The sequence below is a fragment of the Lolium rigidum genome, chromosome 4 (assembly GCF_022539505.1).
Source record: "Lolium rigidum isolate FL_2022 chromosome 4, APGP_CSIRO_Lrig_0.1, whole genome shotgun sequence".
NCBI classification, from domain to species: domain Eukaryota; kingdom Viridiplantae; phylum Streptophyta; class Magnoliopsida; order Poales; family Poaceae; genus Lolium; species Lolium rigidum.
The window spans coordinates 134,320,696-134,335,717 of record NC_061511.1 but is presented as its reverse complement, the minus strand read 5'-3'; the positions used below and the strand labels follow the sequence as shown (position 1 = coordinate 134,335,717).

The 15,022-nt window shown below is 46.5% G+C and overlaps 2 protein-coding genes across 2 annotated transcripts; both read left to right on the top strand.

Moving 5' to 3' along the window:
- Nucleotides 1-5,630: 5,630 nt before the first annotated feature.
- On the top strand, nucleotides 5,631-6,324 carry LOC124705755 (pathogenesis-related protein STH-21-like). Its single transcript, XM_047237457.1, has one exon. It carries the CDS (start codon nucleotides 5,693-5,695, stop codon nucleotides 6,188-6,190), a length of 498 nt encoding a protein of 165 aa, XP_047093413.1. The 5' UTR covers nucleotides 5,631-5,692; the 3' UTR covers nucleotides 6,191-6,324.
- A 4,148-nt stretch (nucleotides 6,325-10,472) lies between these two features.
- On the top strand, nucleotides 10,473-11,225 carry LOC124705313 (pathogenesis-related protein STH-21-like). Its single transcript, XM_047237055.1, has one exon. The coding sequence runs from the start codon at nucleotides 10,536-10,538 to the stop codon at nucleotides 11,031-11,033; it is 498 nt and encodes a 165-aa protein (XP_047093011.1). The 5' UTR covers nucleotides 10,473-10,535; the 3' UTR covers nucleotides 11,034-11,225.
- Nucleotides 11,226-15,022: the final 3,797 nt, after the last annotated feature.

Below are 15,022 nucleotides of genomic sequence, written 5' to 3'. Positions count from 1 at the left end.
TCCTGCAAAATTTCATTTTTCCAAACAGGTGGGCAAGAAGTCAGCCAAGCCGGCGCAGAGACCAAAGGACCTGCAGTACCTAATGTGCGGTCAACAATGTAGGGTACTCGCTTGATATTATGAACTTATTGTGGTCAGTTGGAAACAATTTTCCATCTACAACACCTAGGTATGCGCTAGACATGCATAGACAGCTAAAATTTCAATGGTGTATTGTACAGATCAACACCAAACACTCTGAGATGAGTTGTTTTGTACACTACAAGACCACGGGCAAACATAAGAACCAAATTGTCGATGAGCAACGGCAAAGGTAACTAGAACTTCGACGGACTCTATGAACGAGATTTCCAAGCAGCTTTTTTTTCGATATGGGAGCATCGCTCCGGCCTCTGCATCAATAGATGCACACAGCCATATCTTTTATTAAAATAACGTAGTTCAAAAAGGTGTACTTATTATAATCACATGGAAGCTAAGGCTATAACAAGAAACAGCCACACAAAGATGAACAGCAAACAAAATCTATCCATCTTTAATCTTCAATCCTTCTAGTGTGCCGACATCCAGTAGCCTGAAAATAGCAATCCCGTGCGACCGTCAAGATTCGGTTGCATCCAATAGCCATATTATCCCGCTGGTTCTCTGGGAGAAGATACGCCCAAAGTTGGATCCAATGCGCCGCACGAATAATAACCTGCAAAAATTGGTTCCCTTTTGTTTATTAAACACAATATCATTTCTACTTGTCCATATAGACCAACAAATCGCTGAGATTCCAATGCGAATATGCTCCTTATCATTCTTTTTCACTCCATTGAACCAATTACCAAACATATTCGTGATATTAGCGGGGGGAGGAATGTTATAAGCAAAATATACCATTCTCCAGATTAATTTTGCAAATGGACAAGAAAGAAACAAGTGGTCAATAGTCTCATTTTTATCACAGAAACAACACTTTTGACTACCTGTCCACTTCCTCTTAATTAGATTATCCTTAGTAAGCAACATTTTATTACTAAGAAACCACATAAATATCTTTATCTTGAGGGGTATTTTAATCTTCCAAAGATATTTTCTCAGAAATCTAGTATGGCCATTCATAAGATCAAGGTACATGGATTTAACTAAAAATAAACCCGACTCTGTTAACTGCCATACAAACTGGTCTTTATCATTGTTCAGTTGTACCATCATTAGTTGTTCACATAAGTGTAACCACAAATTCCACTTATGTTCATTAAGATGTCTCCTAAAATCAATATTAATAGGATATTGATTCAATACCGTAGATACCAACACATTTTTCCGTTGAAAAATATTATAAAGAGAAGGATATTGTTGGGCTAACGACACTTCGCCCAACCAGACATCCTCCTAAAACCGAACCATCATCCCGTTCCCAATTTTAAACTTACCCCTCTTAAAGAAGTCATTTTTTACTCCCATCAGCCCCATCCAAAAGGGTGAATCGGTAGGTTTCGCCTCCACTTGAGTCAGCGTTTTGTTTTTAATATATTTGTTATGCAACAATTGCTGCCAAACTCCTTCCGATAATAATTTAAATAACCATTTACTTAACAAACATTTATTTTTGAACTCAAGAACCTCGATCCCTAAGCCCCCTTGATCTTTTGGTCTACAAATAATATTCCAGCGAGATAATCTATATTTCTTTTTGTGTTCATCAGATTGAGATCGATAGAAATCGAGTTTCTTCCTCACACCTTTAGGATCTCCAGAAAAGATAACATGAACATAGGCAGGATAGTAATAACGGAGTTAATAAGAATAAGACGATCCCCGTAAGATAACATTTTACTCCGCCAACAGCCTAATTTTGTTGCAAACCTATTCTCCACCGGATTCCATTCAGAATTACGGAGCATTCTATGGTGGATAGGAATACCAAGATATCTAAGCGGTAACGCTCCGGATGCACACCTAAAAATTTCTTTATATTGGTGTTCCATTTCCGATGCTTTGCCGAAACAAAATAGTTCACTCTTATGAAAGTTTATTTTCAACCCCGATATCTGCTCAAAGATACACAGAATGAGCTCCATATTGACCGCTTTTTCTAAATCATGTTCCATAAAAATAATAGTGGAATAAGACTTCCTCCTCGACCAAATGTGGAATAAGACTCCCCACATGACCAGCATCTTTAGCCCGTCCAATCAAGATAACTAACATATCAGCTACAATGTTGAATAGAATCGGAGATAATGGATCCCCTTGCCTCTGCCCCTTTTTAGTCTGAAAATTGTGCCCAATATCATCATTAACTTTTATCCCTACACTTCCCCCTTGTACAAAACTTTTAACACGATCACACCAGACAGGATCAAATCCCTTCATCCGCAAGACTTGTTGAAGAAAAGGCCATTTCACCTTATCATATGCCTTGTCGAAGTCGATTTTAAATAGAACCCCGTCCATCTTTTTACGATGTAATTCATGAATTGTTTCATGCAAAACAACCACTCCTTCCAAAATGTGTCTCCCTGGCAGTCTGAGTAGGTTTTACTACCTTATGTGCCACTACCGACACCCGATTAGTAGACACCTTGGTGAATATTTTGAAGCTCACATTAAGCAAACATATAGGCCTATATTGCTGAATCTGTACCGCATTATCTTTTTTCGGTAACAATGTTATGATCCTAAAATTTAGCTTGAATAAAGGAAAACCCCCAGCCTGAAAGTGACCAAACATGGCCATTAGATCTATTTTAATTACTTCCCAAAACCGCTGATAAAACTCTACAGGGAATCCATCAGGGCCCGGTGATTTGTTATGCTCCATTTGAGCAATGGCTTCAAAGACTTCCTCCTCAGTGAAATTAGCTGTTAAGAGGACATTCTCCTCCTCAGACAGTTGAGGGATATCATCATTACGAGTTTCTATCATTTCAAAATAGTTATCTTCGGGCGGTTCAAAGAGTTTCTTATAATATTCTGTAATGTACACTTTCAAGTTACCGTCACCGACAATGGTGCCTTCTTCTTGCTCTAATTGGAAGATTTTTTTCTTCCTATGTTTGCCATTTGCAATCAAATGGAAGTATTTTGTATTGTTCCCTCCCTCCTGTATGTGTTTAACTTTAGCCCTTTGTGCCCATTTAATCTCTTCATCTCATCGAATTTTATTCAATTGATCAATCGCTTGTTTTAAATCCAACCTCTCCCTGTCAGTGAGAGGGAAAGTTTCGGCTTTGATATCTAAAAAGTCGATTAAAATTAACAGACGTTCCTTTTCTTTTTTATACTTTCCACTCATATTTTTTGCCCAACCCCGCAAGAATTTGCGTAGGTGCCTAATTTTGTTCTGCCAAGTCTCGATAGGCGTTTTGCCAATTGGACCAGCCGCCCATTCAGTTGCAACCAGCTCATCAAAACCCTCTTGCTCAAAACAAGATAGTTCAAACGAGAAACGAGCCGTATTCCCCCGATGAGTCTTACTTCCTGAATCAATCAACAAAGGAGTATGGTCTGACCCGGAGCGAGATAAAGCTCTAACCGACACTAGTGGGAATTTCTGCTCCCACTCCACACTAGCTAGCACTCGATCCAACTTTTCATAAGTCGCAGGGACTCGTCTATTAGCCCATGTATACTGGCGACCAGATAAGACGATTTCCCGAAGATTAAGACTTTCAATAATTGCGTTAAACATGAAGGGCCACCTAGGATTAAAATTATCAGAACTTTTCTCCTCGGGTTTTCGTAAAATTTTAAAATCCCCCGCCACAAGAATAGGTGTCTTGTGCCGCACCATACACCGATACTAAGATCCATTCGAAACCATCGTGTTTCGAACGGACATGAATCTTGACACAAAAGTCCCCATTCTCCACCCTTTTTATTTAAAGGGTTGAAGTGTTGATCCTAACAAGAATCCCTCCTGAACGACCAATCGGAGGCAAACAGAACCAAGCAAACTCAACACCTCCCGACAGACCAGAGATGAATGAATTAGAAAAATTCAATCTACCCGTCTCCAATATCGCAATGAAGTCTAACTGATATTCCCGACAGACCAGTGTTGATTTCCAAGCAGCTACGTATTTGTTGGTGGATTGATTTGCGTGTTAGCCCGAGCTGATGCGGCATCGGTTCCGGCATCGCTGGTCACCTCTGGCTCAGGGTTGTCAGTTAAATGTCCATTTTCGGAGGCCACAGTCCCGGCACTCCCGATCGACTACTCTCTCTCGATGCTCCCGGCTGCTTTCTCTCGATGCCTCCCCGACTTCTTCTGATGCCGCCTGACTGCCTTCGATCAATGCTGCTGATCCCGGAACTTGACCTTGAAGGTACGGCTAACAGCTGGCTGACAGCATCGAAAATGCTGGGCCACTCTTTGATCAGCACTCCTCCATTGGGATAGCATCGTCCAAAGCATGCAGCACAATAAGGATACTCGACCCGAGATGAGATGGGTAGTTTATATTTTCAGACATCCCTAAGTTGAAAGAGAAATATTACCGACTGTAATTAATATATGATGAGTTTGAGGCCTTGAACATATTCTGCTCTCTCGACTGAAAATTAGAGTAATTCTTAGTCAGCTGATCTCGTCGGCTACATGCACGTACGTGATGGCTATAGGTGCCATCAAAAATCGCTAATCAGCTGACGAGAAGTATAGTCAACAAAAGAAGTCGCTAGTCAGCACACATGGAGAAGATCGAACAGCTTCAGCCGGAATTGCTAGAAGTCTAGAACCCGGAATGTTCCAGCACACACACACACATGTTAGACCAGGATTCACATGTTGAGGATGGCTATTGCTCCGGTGTCCCCCCCCCCCCCACCCCCCAACCCCACCACACCCTAAACTGTGTTCTATTTAGACGGCTAGGATCTGCTGATACCCCTTCGTGGGTTAACTTAACATGTGTGTTTGGTTCATGGGCAAACATGTACGGGATGGGATGGGATAAAATATGTTTAATTAACGATTAATAGAAAAATATAAATATGCCCATAACACACCGGTTAATATGTAATTAACGGGTCCTTTTCCCTTTGTGGTGGAGGCCGGACCTAGCGGGCGGCCGCCTACCCGTGCCTACCAAGGTCACTACCCGCACATACTTAGCGAGGCCGTTTCTTTGACTGGGTATGGTGCAGACGTAGCAAGCTCGTTGCTCGCCACGCCATGGAGGCCGCCGCCGCCGAGCTAGGGAGCCACGTTGAAAATCAAGCCCGCCGCTTACCGCGCCCTGGAGGCCGCCGATGTCGAGCTGGGGAGCCACGCGGAAAAGCAAGCCCACCGCTTGTCGTGACATGGCGGCCGCCGCTGGGCTGGGGAGCCACACATACGACGGTGGTAGGTGTCGGAGTCACGTCGACGGCCATGGATTCTCAGGCGGCTAGTGAGATTAGTCATGAAATTCACGGATCATATGGTCCAGCCTTTCTCAGAAATATTCGGCATTTTGGATGGGATCATCCATATTTTCTGGTCACGAACCAAACGCACGTTTACCACTGAACGTCGTTCGTCAGGGGGGGACACCGGAGCACAGCCCGTTGAGGATTGGCTTCATCAGTCCTCTTGCGCCTATAAATAAATGTACATAATCCCTTCTTTGAAAAACGCACACACTCATCAGCCATCACAAGTCTGCAAGAACTTGCCAACATCGATTAGTGACTTAGTGTCCACTGACGAACCGACAAGATGGTGGCTGGCTGCGTGATCACCGAGGATTGTGCCCTGGCGGTGTCCGCAGACCGGATGTGGAAGGTGTCCTGCTCCGGTGATGCCTTGGTTAAGACCAGCACGGGCATCTTCGACTCCGTGGACGTGGAGGGCGACGGCGGCCCCGGCAGCATCACCACCCTGACGCTCAGTGCAGCGGCAGCAGCGGCGCCAGGTGCGGGCGGCAACATGGTCAGGAGCCGCGTGTTGGTCCGTGACGACGCGACACTGGTGCGAAGGAATGAGGTGCTGGTGGGCAGCAAGGTGAGCGGCAACCTCAAGTCGCAGGTGACCGAGGTAAAGTTCGAGCCAGCCAGGGAAGGCGCATGCGTGGCCAAGTTCAAGGTGGAGTATGAGAGGCTCGACGGCGGCGGGGCGCTGAGCGCAGAGGAACAGGCGGAGCTCATCGGGGGCTACATCGCCCTGATGAAGATAGTCGAGACCTACCTCGTTGCCAACCCTGCCGAATACGCCTGATTCAGCCAAGATGAGAAAGGTGACAGCGATTCCTCGGGGGTTGGTGTTTATTTCTTTGCTGGTGGAGTCTGGGAGAAGAATAAAGACGTGATCATGAGTGTATGTGAAATTTGTGTGAGTGTTTAATCCTTGTTGTATGCTTGTGTTTATTTTGCTTCAAGATATACTACAGAAGTATATGCATATGGTCTGGTTTTGTGGTGAATGTATCATATATTACATGTATGATGTGTGGTGTCAATAGACTTCAAATAATCACCGTACTTCTCTCTCTCTGAACATCTGACCCATGAACATTTTGTGAGTGGTCTGGTAAGTCAAGAACAAGAATTCATTAACGTGAGGAGGGCGTGCAAGTAAACCGCTGGAATCTTCAAATTTAAGCGTCATGCTGCTGGTTATGTTGAAAGGTTTAAGGCCACGCTTTGCTGCCGGCATGCCAGCACAGGTGGAGATCAATCTTCTTCCTTACTCTTTTATTTGTCATCGTGAAAGTTGCAATTGCCCTTCATCCTCCTCTAACCACTTCTGTTCTTTATTCGTCCATTCATTCAAGGAGATGAGATCCATTTTCTTGAATTCTTGAACCTCCTCCCCTCATGTTGATCTTAAAAGGTTTACAATAATTTAGTGTTGCGGGAGACGCCCAAAAAATCTCCCCCAAGGTCGCACACGCGGGCGACCCTGGAGGTCAAAACCCTAGATCGAGCGAACCTGCCCCGTCCCGGCCCTCCTGGCCGCTGCCCCCGCCGAGGCTGGCGGTGGTGGCGGCGCCCGACCGTCAAAGGGAGGCAGACAGGTGTTGGCAAGCCCCATCGGGCCTTCCTCGCGTGGGGCGGGACGATAAGCTAGGCGGCGCGCGGGGGCGGTGTCAAGCGGCGGCGAGTTGGAGCGAAGGTGCTGGTCAGGCGTCTTGGTGGTGAGGCATGCGTGCGAAGCGGGGACCAAGGAGACGGTGCATCGAGGCGGCAGTGCGGTTCCCTGGGTGGTAGCGTGGATCTTCCCGGTCATGGGGTTTCGGCAGGTGGCGCAGCAACGGTTCTACCGGTGTTCGGATGCTAGAGGCGGCGGAGGCCGTGGAGGGGCAACGCCGGCGGGGCTAGTGGCTGGTGGAACGGGCCAGATCTGGTCCCTCCCAGAGTCTCAGGCCCGATCTTTGCCTTAGGGCTTCGGATGTAACACATCTATCACGAGGTGACAGCTATGGTGCAGCGAATTCTTGACCGTGCAGGAGGTGGAAGAAGGGCGGGAGGCTATGGGAAAAAGGAGGGATCTCGTTCGTGCGGGTCGTGTGAGTTCCACGACATTTCAGCGGCTTTGGAGAAGTGTTGCGGCGACAGCGGTGTGAACAACTTGGACGTTTGTCCTTGTCCGGCGGGTAGGGTGGGAAGTATGCGGCTTTTCGGACGAACGTCTTGCACGCCTTGCTCGGTGCCAGCGACGACGACTCCCGCGAGTGTCGTTCCCCTCCTTGGAGGCACCGCGTAATGTGTCGATGCATCTTGTTCTCTCTCACTGGTCTTGTAGATGTCTCTTGCAGAAAGCCTATAGGTCCTGAGTTGGATCGGCGCGATGGCGGCGTCCTCAATGCCGTCACTTTGTTGGGAGCATCGCGTTTGGAGACACGATATGGAGGTTCCTGGTTGTCCTCCTCTGGTGCTCGCCGCTATCCATGGTTGTTCTTCAAGGGCACAATGCACGCCATTGTCGGTGACTCCAAGACGATGCCTTCTCGGGCCCAACCGAGTTCCGCCATCTATCTCCTTTAGATGGTGTGTCGACAGGGAGAGTCCTTTTGCAATTGTTGTTCTTTGGCGGCGGCGGTCGAGACGTGGCTTTGTTGCTTAGCTTAGGATATGCTCTTTCATCTTGTGTTGTTGTTTTGTTGGTGGTGGCTTTTTTTTGGACTAGCCGGTGTGGAATTATTGCTATGCTTGTTGGTCGCAGCGAGTGTTGTGTTCTTATACTCAAACCTCTGCCTTCTATAAAATTATGGTATGTCTCTGGCGTACGCTCAAAAAACATAAAGGTTTACAAATTTGATTGGGAATTTTACTTTTATTTAAATACAAACAATTGAATATTTCTCCCAAACCAATAAATTGTCTTGCAAAATTTCATTTTTCCAAACAGGTGGGCAAGAAGTCAGCCAAGCCGGCGCAGAGACCAAAGGACCTGCAGTACCTAATGTGCGGTCAACAATGTAGGGTACTCGCTTGATATTATGAACTTATTGTGGTCAGTTGGAAACAATTTTCCATCTACAACACCTAGGTATGCGCTAGACATGCATATAGACAGCTAAAATTTCAATGGTGTATTGTACAGATCAACACCCAACACTCTGAGATGAGTTCTTTTGTACACTACAAGACCACGGGCAAACATAAGAACCAAATTGTCGATGAGCAACGGCAAAGATAACTAGAACTTCGACGGACTCTATGAACGAGATTTCCAAGCAGCTACGTGTTTGTTGGTGGATTGATTTGCGTGTTAGCCGGAGCTGATGCGGCATCGGTTCCGGCATCGCTGGTCACCTCTGGCTCAGGGCTGTCAGTTAAATGTCCATTCTCCGAGGCCACAGTCCTAGCACTCCCGATCGACTGCTCTCTCTCGGATGCTCCCGGCTGCTTTCTCTCGATTTTTTTCAAAATGGGTATACCCCGGCTTCTGCATCATGATGATGCATACGGTTCTTTATTAAATAAGGTTTAAGAAAATATTGTTTACAACTCACGCATCACCGAGGATTGATACAAGAACCAACCATCGAAACCAAACCATACTAAGACTACAGATCATCATAGCCTTCTAGTATGTCGCCAACCAGCCTGGCACAAGATATCCTGAGCAACCATCAGCAGCCGTGTGCATCCAGAAGCCTTGGCATCCCGCTGTCCCTCCAGGGAGAGTAGGGCCCAGAGTTGGACCCAGTGGGAGACCATATGGATAACCTGCAAAAAATGAAAAGAGGATTTTTTATTAAAAGTTATATCATTTCTGACCCTCCAAATAGACCAACATAAAGCAGAAATCCCAATCCAGATAAAAGATTTAGATTGTCTATATATCTACTCCATTTAACCAATTACCAAACATATTAGTAATATTGGTGGGAGGTGGAAGATCATATGTGAAATTAACCGTACGCCATAAGAGCTTGGCTAACGGACAATCAATAAAAAGATGTTGAATGGTCTCCTGTTCCCCACAGAACACACATTTTGTACACCCATTTCAATGACGTTTAGCTAGATTATCTTTGGTTAATAGTACTTTATTACTCAAGAACCACAAAAAAATCTTAATCTTAAGCGGTATTTTAACCTTCCAAAGATACTTTCTCAAAAAAGGGGTATGATCAAACATAAGATCTTCATACATTGACTTAACAGTAAACACCCCATTAGATGTCAACGTCCAAACAAAACGATCCTCCTCATTATTCAAAGTAACCATCATGAGTTTCCTGCATAATTGTAACCAGGAAATCCATTTACTACCACTCAGTACCTTTCGGAATGTAATATTCAAAGGTGGTTGGGCAGGCACTTGTTTAACTGTAACATTCTTATGGTGTACAATATTATACAGGGACGGATATTGTTGAGCTAAAGAAGTATTTCTCAAAAAAGGCTGCTTTCTCTCGATGCCTCCCCGACTTCTTCTGATGCCGGCTGACTGCCTTCGATCAATGCTGCTGATCCCGCAACTTGACCTTGAAGGTACGGCTAACAGCTGGCTGACAGCATCGAAAATGCTGGGGCACTCTTTGATCAGCACTCCTCCATTGGGATAGCATCGTCCAAAGCATGCAGCACAATAAGGATATTCGACCCGAGATGAGATGGGTAGTTTATATTTTCAGACATCCCTAAGTTGAAAGAGAAATATTACCGACTGTAATTAATATATGATGAGTTTGAGGTCTTGAACATATTCTGCTCTCTCGACTGAAAATTAGAGTAATTCTTAGTCAGCTGATCTCGTCGGCTACATGCACGTACGTGATGGCTATAGGTGCCATCAAAAATCGCTAATCAGCTGACGAGAAGTATAGTCAACAACAGAAATCGCTAGTCAGCACACATGGGAGAAGATCGAACAGCTTCAGCCGGAATTGCTAGAAGTCTAGAACCCGGAATGTTCCACCACACACACACACACACATGTTAGACCAGGCTTCACATGTTGAGGATTGGCTTCATCAGTCCTCTTGCGCCTATAAATAAATGTACATAATCCCTTCTTTGAAAAACGCACACACTCATCAGCCATCACAAGTCTGCAAGAACTTACCAACATCGATTAGTGACTTAGTGTCCACTGACGAACCGACAAGATGGTGGCTGGCTGCGTGATCACCGAGGATTGTGCCCTGGCGGTGTCCGCAGACCGGATGTGGAAGGTGTCCTGCTCCGGTGATGCCTTGGTTAAGACCAGCACGGGCATCTTCGACTCCGTGGACGTGGAGGGCGACGGCGGCCCCGGCAGCGTCACCACCCTGACGCTCAGCGCAGCGGCAGCAGCGGCGCCAGGTGCGGGCGGCAGCATGGTCAGGAGCCGCGTGTTGGTCCGCGACGACGCGAAGCTAGTGCTAAGGAATGAGGTGCTGGAGGGCAGCAAGGTGAGCGGCCAGCTCAAGTCCCAGGTGACTGAGGTAAAGTTCGAGCCGGCCGGGGAAGGCGCATGCGTGGCCAAGTTCAAGGTGGAGTATGAGAGGCTCGACGGTGGCGGGGCGCTGAGCGCGGAGGAACAGGCGGAGCTCGTCGGGGGCTACCTGGCCCTGATGAAGATTGTCGAGACCTACCTCGTTGCCAACCCTGCCGAGTACGCCTGATTCATCCAAGAAGAGAAAGTGACCGTGATTCCTCGGAAGTTGGTGCTTGCTTCTTTGCTGGTGGAGCATAGGAGAAGAATAATAAAGACGTGATCATGAGTGTATGTGATTTTTGTGTGCGTGTTTAATCCTCGTTGTATGCTTGTGTTTTACTTTGCTTCAAGATATACTACAGAAGTGGTATTGTGGTGTCAATGGACTTCAAATGTTATTACAGGCTGTAATTGTAAGTTCCGTGGCGGTTGTATGGACTATTTGGAAAACAAGTAACAAATCTTGTTTTCAAAAAATTCGTCCTGGAGACCCCACAAGTGTTATTACTCTTGTTTGACATTTCATTAACACTTGGTCGAAATTGCAGAAAAACGGGCTGCAAAAGTTAGAAAGATGGCGCATGTGGCACAGGAAGTCTTCGGGCAGAATCACGGATGGAATCCTGTGAGGAGGAGGATTACCACCTAGTTTTGGTTCACTTCCTGAAGCTCCAACATCATCGTCGTTTTTTTGTCTTAGCTATCTTTCTCTGTAGTGGTGTGTAGCCTGAAAACCTGTAATTTTGGTTCAAGTACCTAGCCTCTGGTTTTGTTGCTTGGATGGATAGGGTTCCATTCTAGCCTTTTTTTAATTTCTGTTTGAATAGATAGTAGTTTTTTGTCCTAGTTTTTCATTTTGAAGTTAGTTCCTTGAACCATGTAAATGTTCTGAGTGACTCTCAGTTTCTATTGAAACTGGGGATCCCCTGTGGGGTTCCTTTTCTCAACAAAAAAATGGACTTCAAATAATTTGTGGGTGGTCTGGTAAGTCAAGAAGGAATTCATTGATGTGAGGAGGGTGTGCAAGTAAGCCGCTGGATCTTCATAGTTAAGCGCCCATGCTGATGGTCCTGAAAGTTGAATAGAAACGTGGGCTGCGTGATCACACGGCACGGCCCCTTCCACTGGTGGAAAAAGGGGCTTTGGTCGCGGTTGGCAACTGCCATTAGTCGCGGTGGCGCAACCGCGACCAAAGTAGCGCGACTAAAGGCCCCCTCCTTTAGTCGCGGTTCCTTACGAACCGCGACTAAAGGCCCGTCCACGTGGGCCGCGAGGCGGCGCCGGGCGGAGGACCTTTAGTCGCGGTTCTTCTGGCCAACCGCGACTAAAGGCCTCCGCAGGGTTTAGGGTTTAGCCCCCCCTCCCCCTAAATCTGGTTTCTTTTTAATTTGTATTATTTTATTTCTTTTGGGTTTTATTAATTTTGAAGGAGTTTCACATATTCTACGGTACTGTATACATACATGCATATGAATGTACAATTTCAAACAAATTTGAAATTAGAACCAAAAATAATTCAAGAGGAATATACAATATATATTCAATATCGGATGACCATATACAATATATATTCAATATCGGATGACCATATACAATTTTGAACAAGTTAGTTACAAATTCTGGTGCATATAAAGTTCTACGTCATCGTAATAGTGTTCTCCTCTAGGATCGATGACTTCCCTCGCCAACCATCCAGCTAGTTCCTCTTGAAGTGGTCGGAAGCGAGCTTCGGACTAAGCGTCTTCCGGAGGTTATTCCTCGGGATGTTGTTCTCACACTTCTGGTCCCGCTCATTGCGGTATCTCCGGATCCTCTCACAAACATAGTATCCACATAGATTGGTCCCCGGTGGCTGAGTATCCCCGGTCGTCCGCACTTGCCATTTTAAAATTTAGCTCTTTTTTGAATTCACCGACCTTGGTATCTACGAACCGTCTCCAAACCCTACGAGGCAAAGAAAATTAAATAAACAAGAGAGTTATTAATTAGTTACTTGATATTAGGAAATGATGAACGAAATAGGCCGATCGATATAGAGCGCAAATGAATGAAAATAATTACTTTTGCATCATTTTTCTCATGTCACCCCAAAGCGCCGGATCCATATTCAGAGAGTCGTGGACGAGAACTGAGGAGGTCTGAACTTTAATTACCATAAGAATCCAGTGGAACCTGCGGACACGATACATGCACGATCATGCATAACTCATCGATTAGCCACATACCATGCATGGAGTAAACAAAAGAGAATGTGCTCAAGACAGAAACACTCACCCAAAATGGTAAGGAAATAGAATATCACTTTTCCGTTGCTTGTTTTCTAATAAACCGCCACGGAGTCTTCCTCCACGTCGGCGGGTGGTGTTCTAACACATATGAATTAACGATGTGTGGGTCAATGAACCCAACATCATGGATGTTCCTTATTCGCATTTCCCGCTTCTTCATTCTGCATAATAGCGTACACAACAAGATAGTTAGGACAATATATATATATATATATATAGTGCAGGCAATGAACGAGATGGGGTAGAAATTAATAAATCACTTACAGAACGTAGCAACTGATGATAGATTTGTCGAGGTCGCGCAGATTGAACAGACTGGAACAATTCACTCGGAGGAATTTGTACCCGGTAACGTTTGAAGTGATGCTCATATCTAACTTCCGCATAGATATAGTCTTTGGCGTCTTTATGTTTTATGTAACCCTTGTACCAATTTAGCGAGACCTTTCATTTGTCGAGGTAGATCCTCTTCCTGCGCAGGCTCGATGAGAGGGCCATTCTTCACATATGTAAATACTACGTCCTTCATTGGCGCCTCATCAAGGCCTAACGAGTGCACGAAGAGTGATACCTAAGTCGGGCGCTTGTTCTCCGGCACTTTCTACGAGTCAATCCATGTGCTGCCGCAGCTGCTATGATATCGGGGGCATCCGGACCGGCGGCTTGCACTATGAGCGGGGCGATCGATTGTTTACTTTGTTCCCCGAGCTGGGCAACTTCTTTCCCCTTTTCTAATTTTGTCTCGGCCTCGTCCTCCAAGGCTTTCTTCTCCGCAGACTCTTGGTTCCTCTTGAACGCGAGTGCTTGCCTACGAAGTTCACGTAAATAGTCGTCGGGCAGATTCTTCGCGGCTTGGGACGGTGTGTTCAAAAATGACTTAGCCCATTGCTTTTCCTTGTCGAATATACTGGCTTGGGCTCGCCCTCTATTTTCTTCTTGACGCTCGCCTTCCATTTCTCTAAATCAGCAGCCGCGCCCGCCTCGACTTCCTCGGCACTACTTTCCCAAGGCCTCGTGGGGAGAGGCTTCGGTGATACCTCCGGTACCTTTGTTTTCTTAGGTACGTAAGGGTCCGGGTTAATAACCCGGGACTGCCTCGCTTCTTCGCCGGAGGTGGATTGGGGGCGGTACCGGTGTCCGATCACCCGCCGGACGAGGAGGGGGGGCGGCGTTGGCTGACGTGAATGAGGTGTATTAGGTGAAGCACCACCGCCACCGTCACCGCCACCGTCACCGCCACCGCCACCGTCACCGCCACCGCCACCACCACCACCGTACGGGGGTGGACTTGTTGGCGCCTCGCCTGGAAACTTGATAAATTTCTTCTGCCATAGAATGAGCTGGCGCTTGACATCTCCAAGTCTTTTCACCCCTTCGGGTGTAGCAATGTCAATGTCCGGGTCCTCAAACCCTTGGACTATCTCCTCCACCGTGACACGAGCATAGCCATCTTGAATGGGGTTGTTGTGGTGGAGTGCTCCAGGTGGTAAAGCCACTGCCGATGGCTACCTTCATGGACATGTTCCCGATAGGATAATACGGATGACATGCTTTCATCTCCTTTATATCGTCCACGGGGTAGCGAGGAGGCTCCGGTGCAGTAATTTCGACCACCGAGGCTCCGGTGCGGTAATTTCTATCGTCGGTGCACCAGCCGGTGAGGCCTCCGTGGAAGCCACGCTGCTTCTTCTCCGCTGCTGGCTTCCGAGATCCATTGGATGATCTTCATGCTGCGCCCGAGCTGCCTCTCTTTCGGCTACTAGTACACTCACGGTTTTCTTCATCACATCCATTTCCGTTACCAAGCTGCGCCACAACATCTTTTTCCCGATCCATCTTTCTCTTACGGCTTACGTAACCGTACGGGTCATCGTTACGGGGAACCCTA

Excerpts from the sequence above, each read along its gene's own strand:
- LOC124705755 (XM_047237457.1), top strand. The coding sequence starts at position 5,693 with ATGGTGGCTGGCTGCGTGATCACCGAGGATTGTGCCCTGGCGGTGTCC.
- LOC124705313 (XM_047237055.1), top strand. The coding sequence starts at position 10,536 with ATGGTGGCTGGCTGCGTGATCACCGAGGATTGTGCCCTGGCGGTGTCC.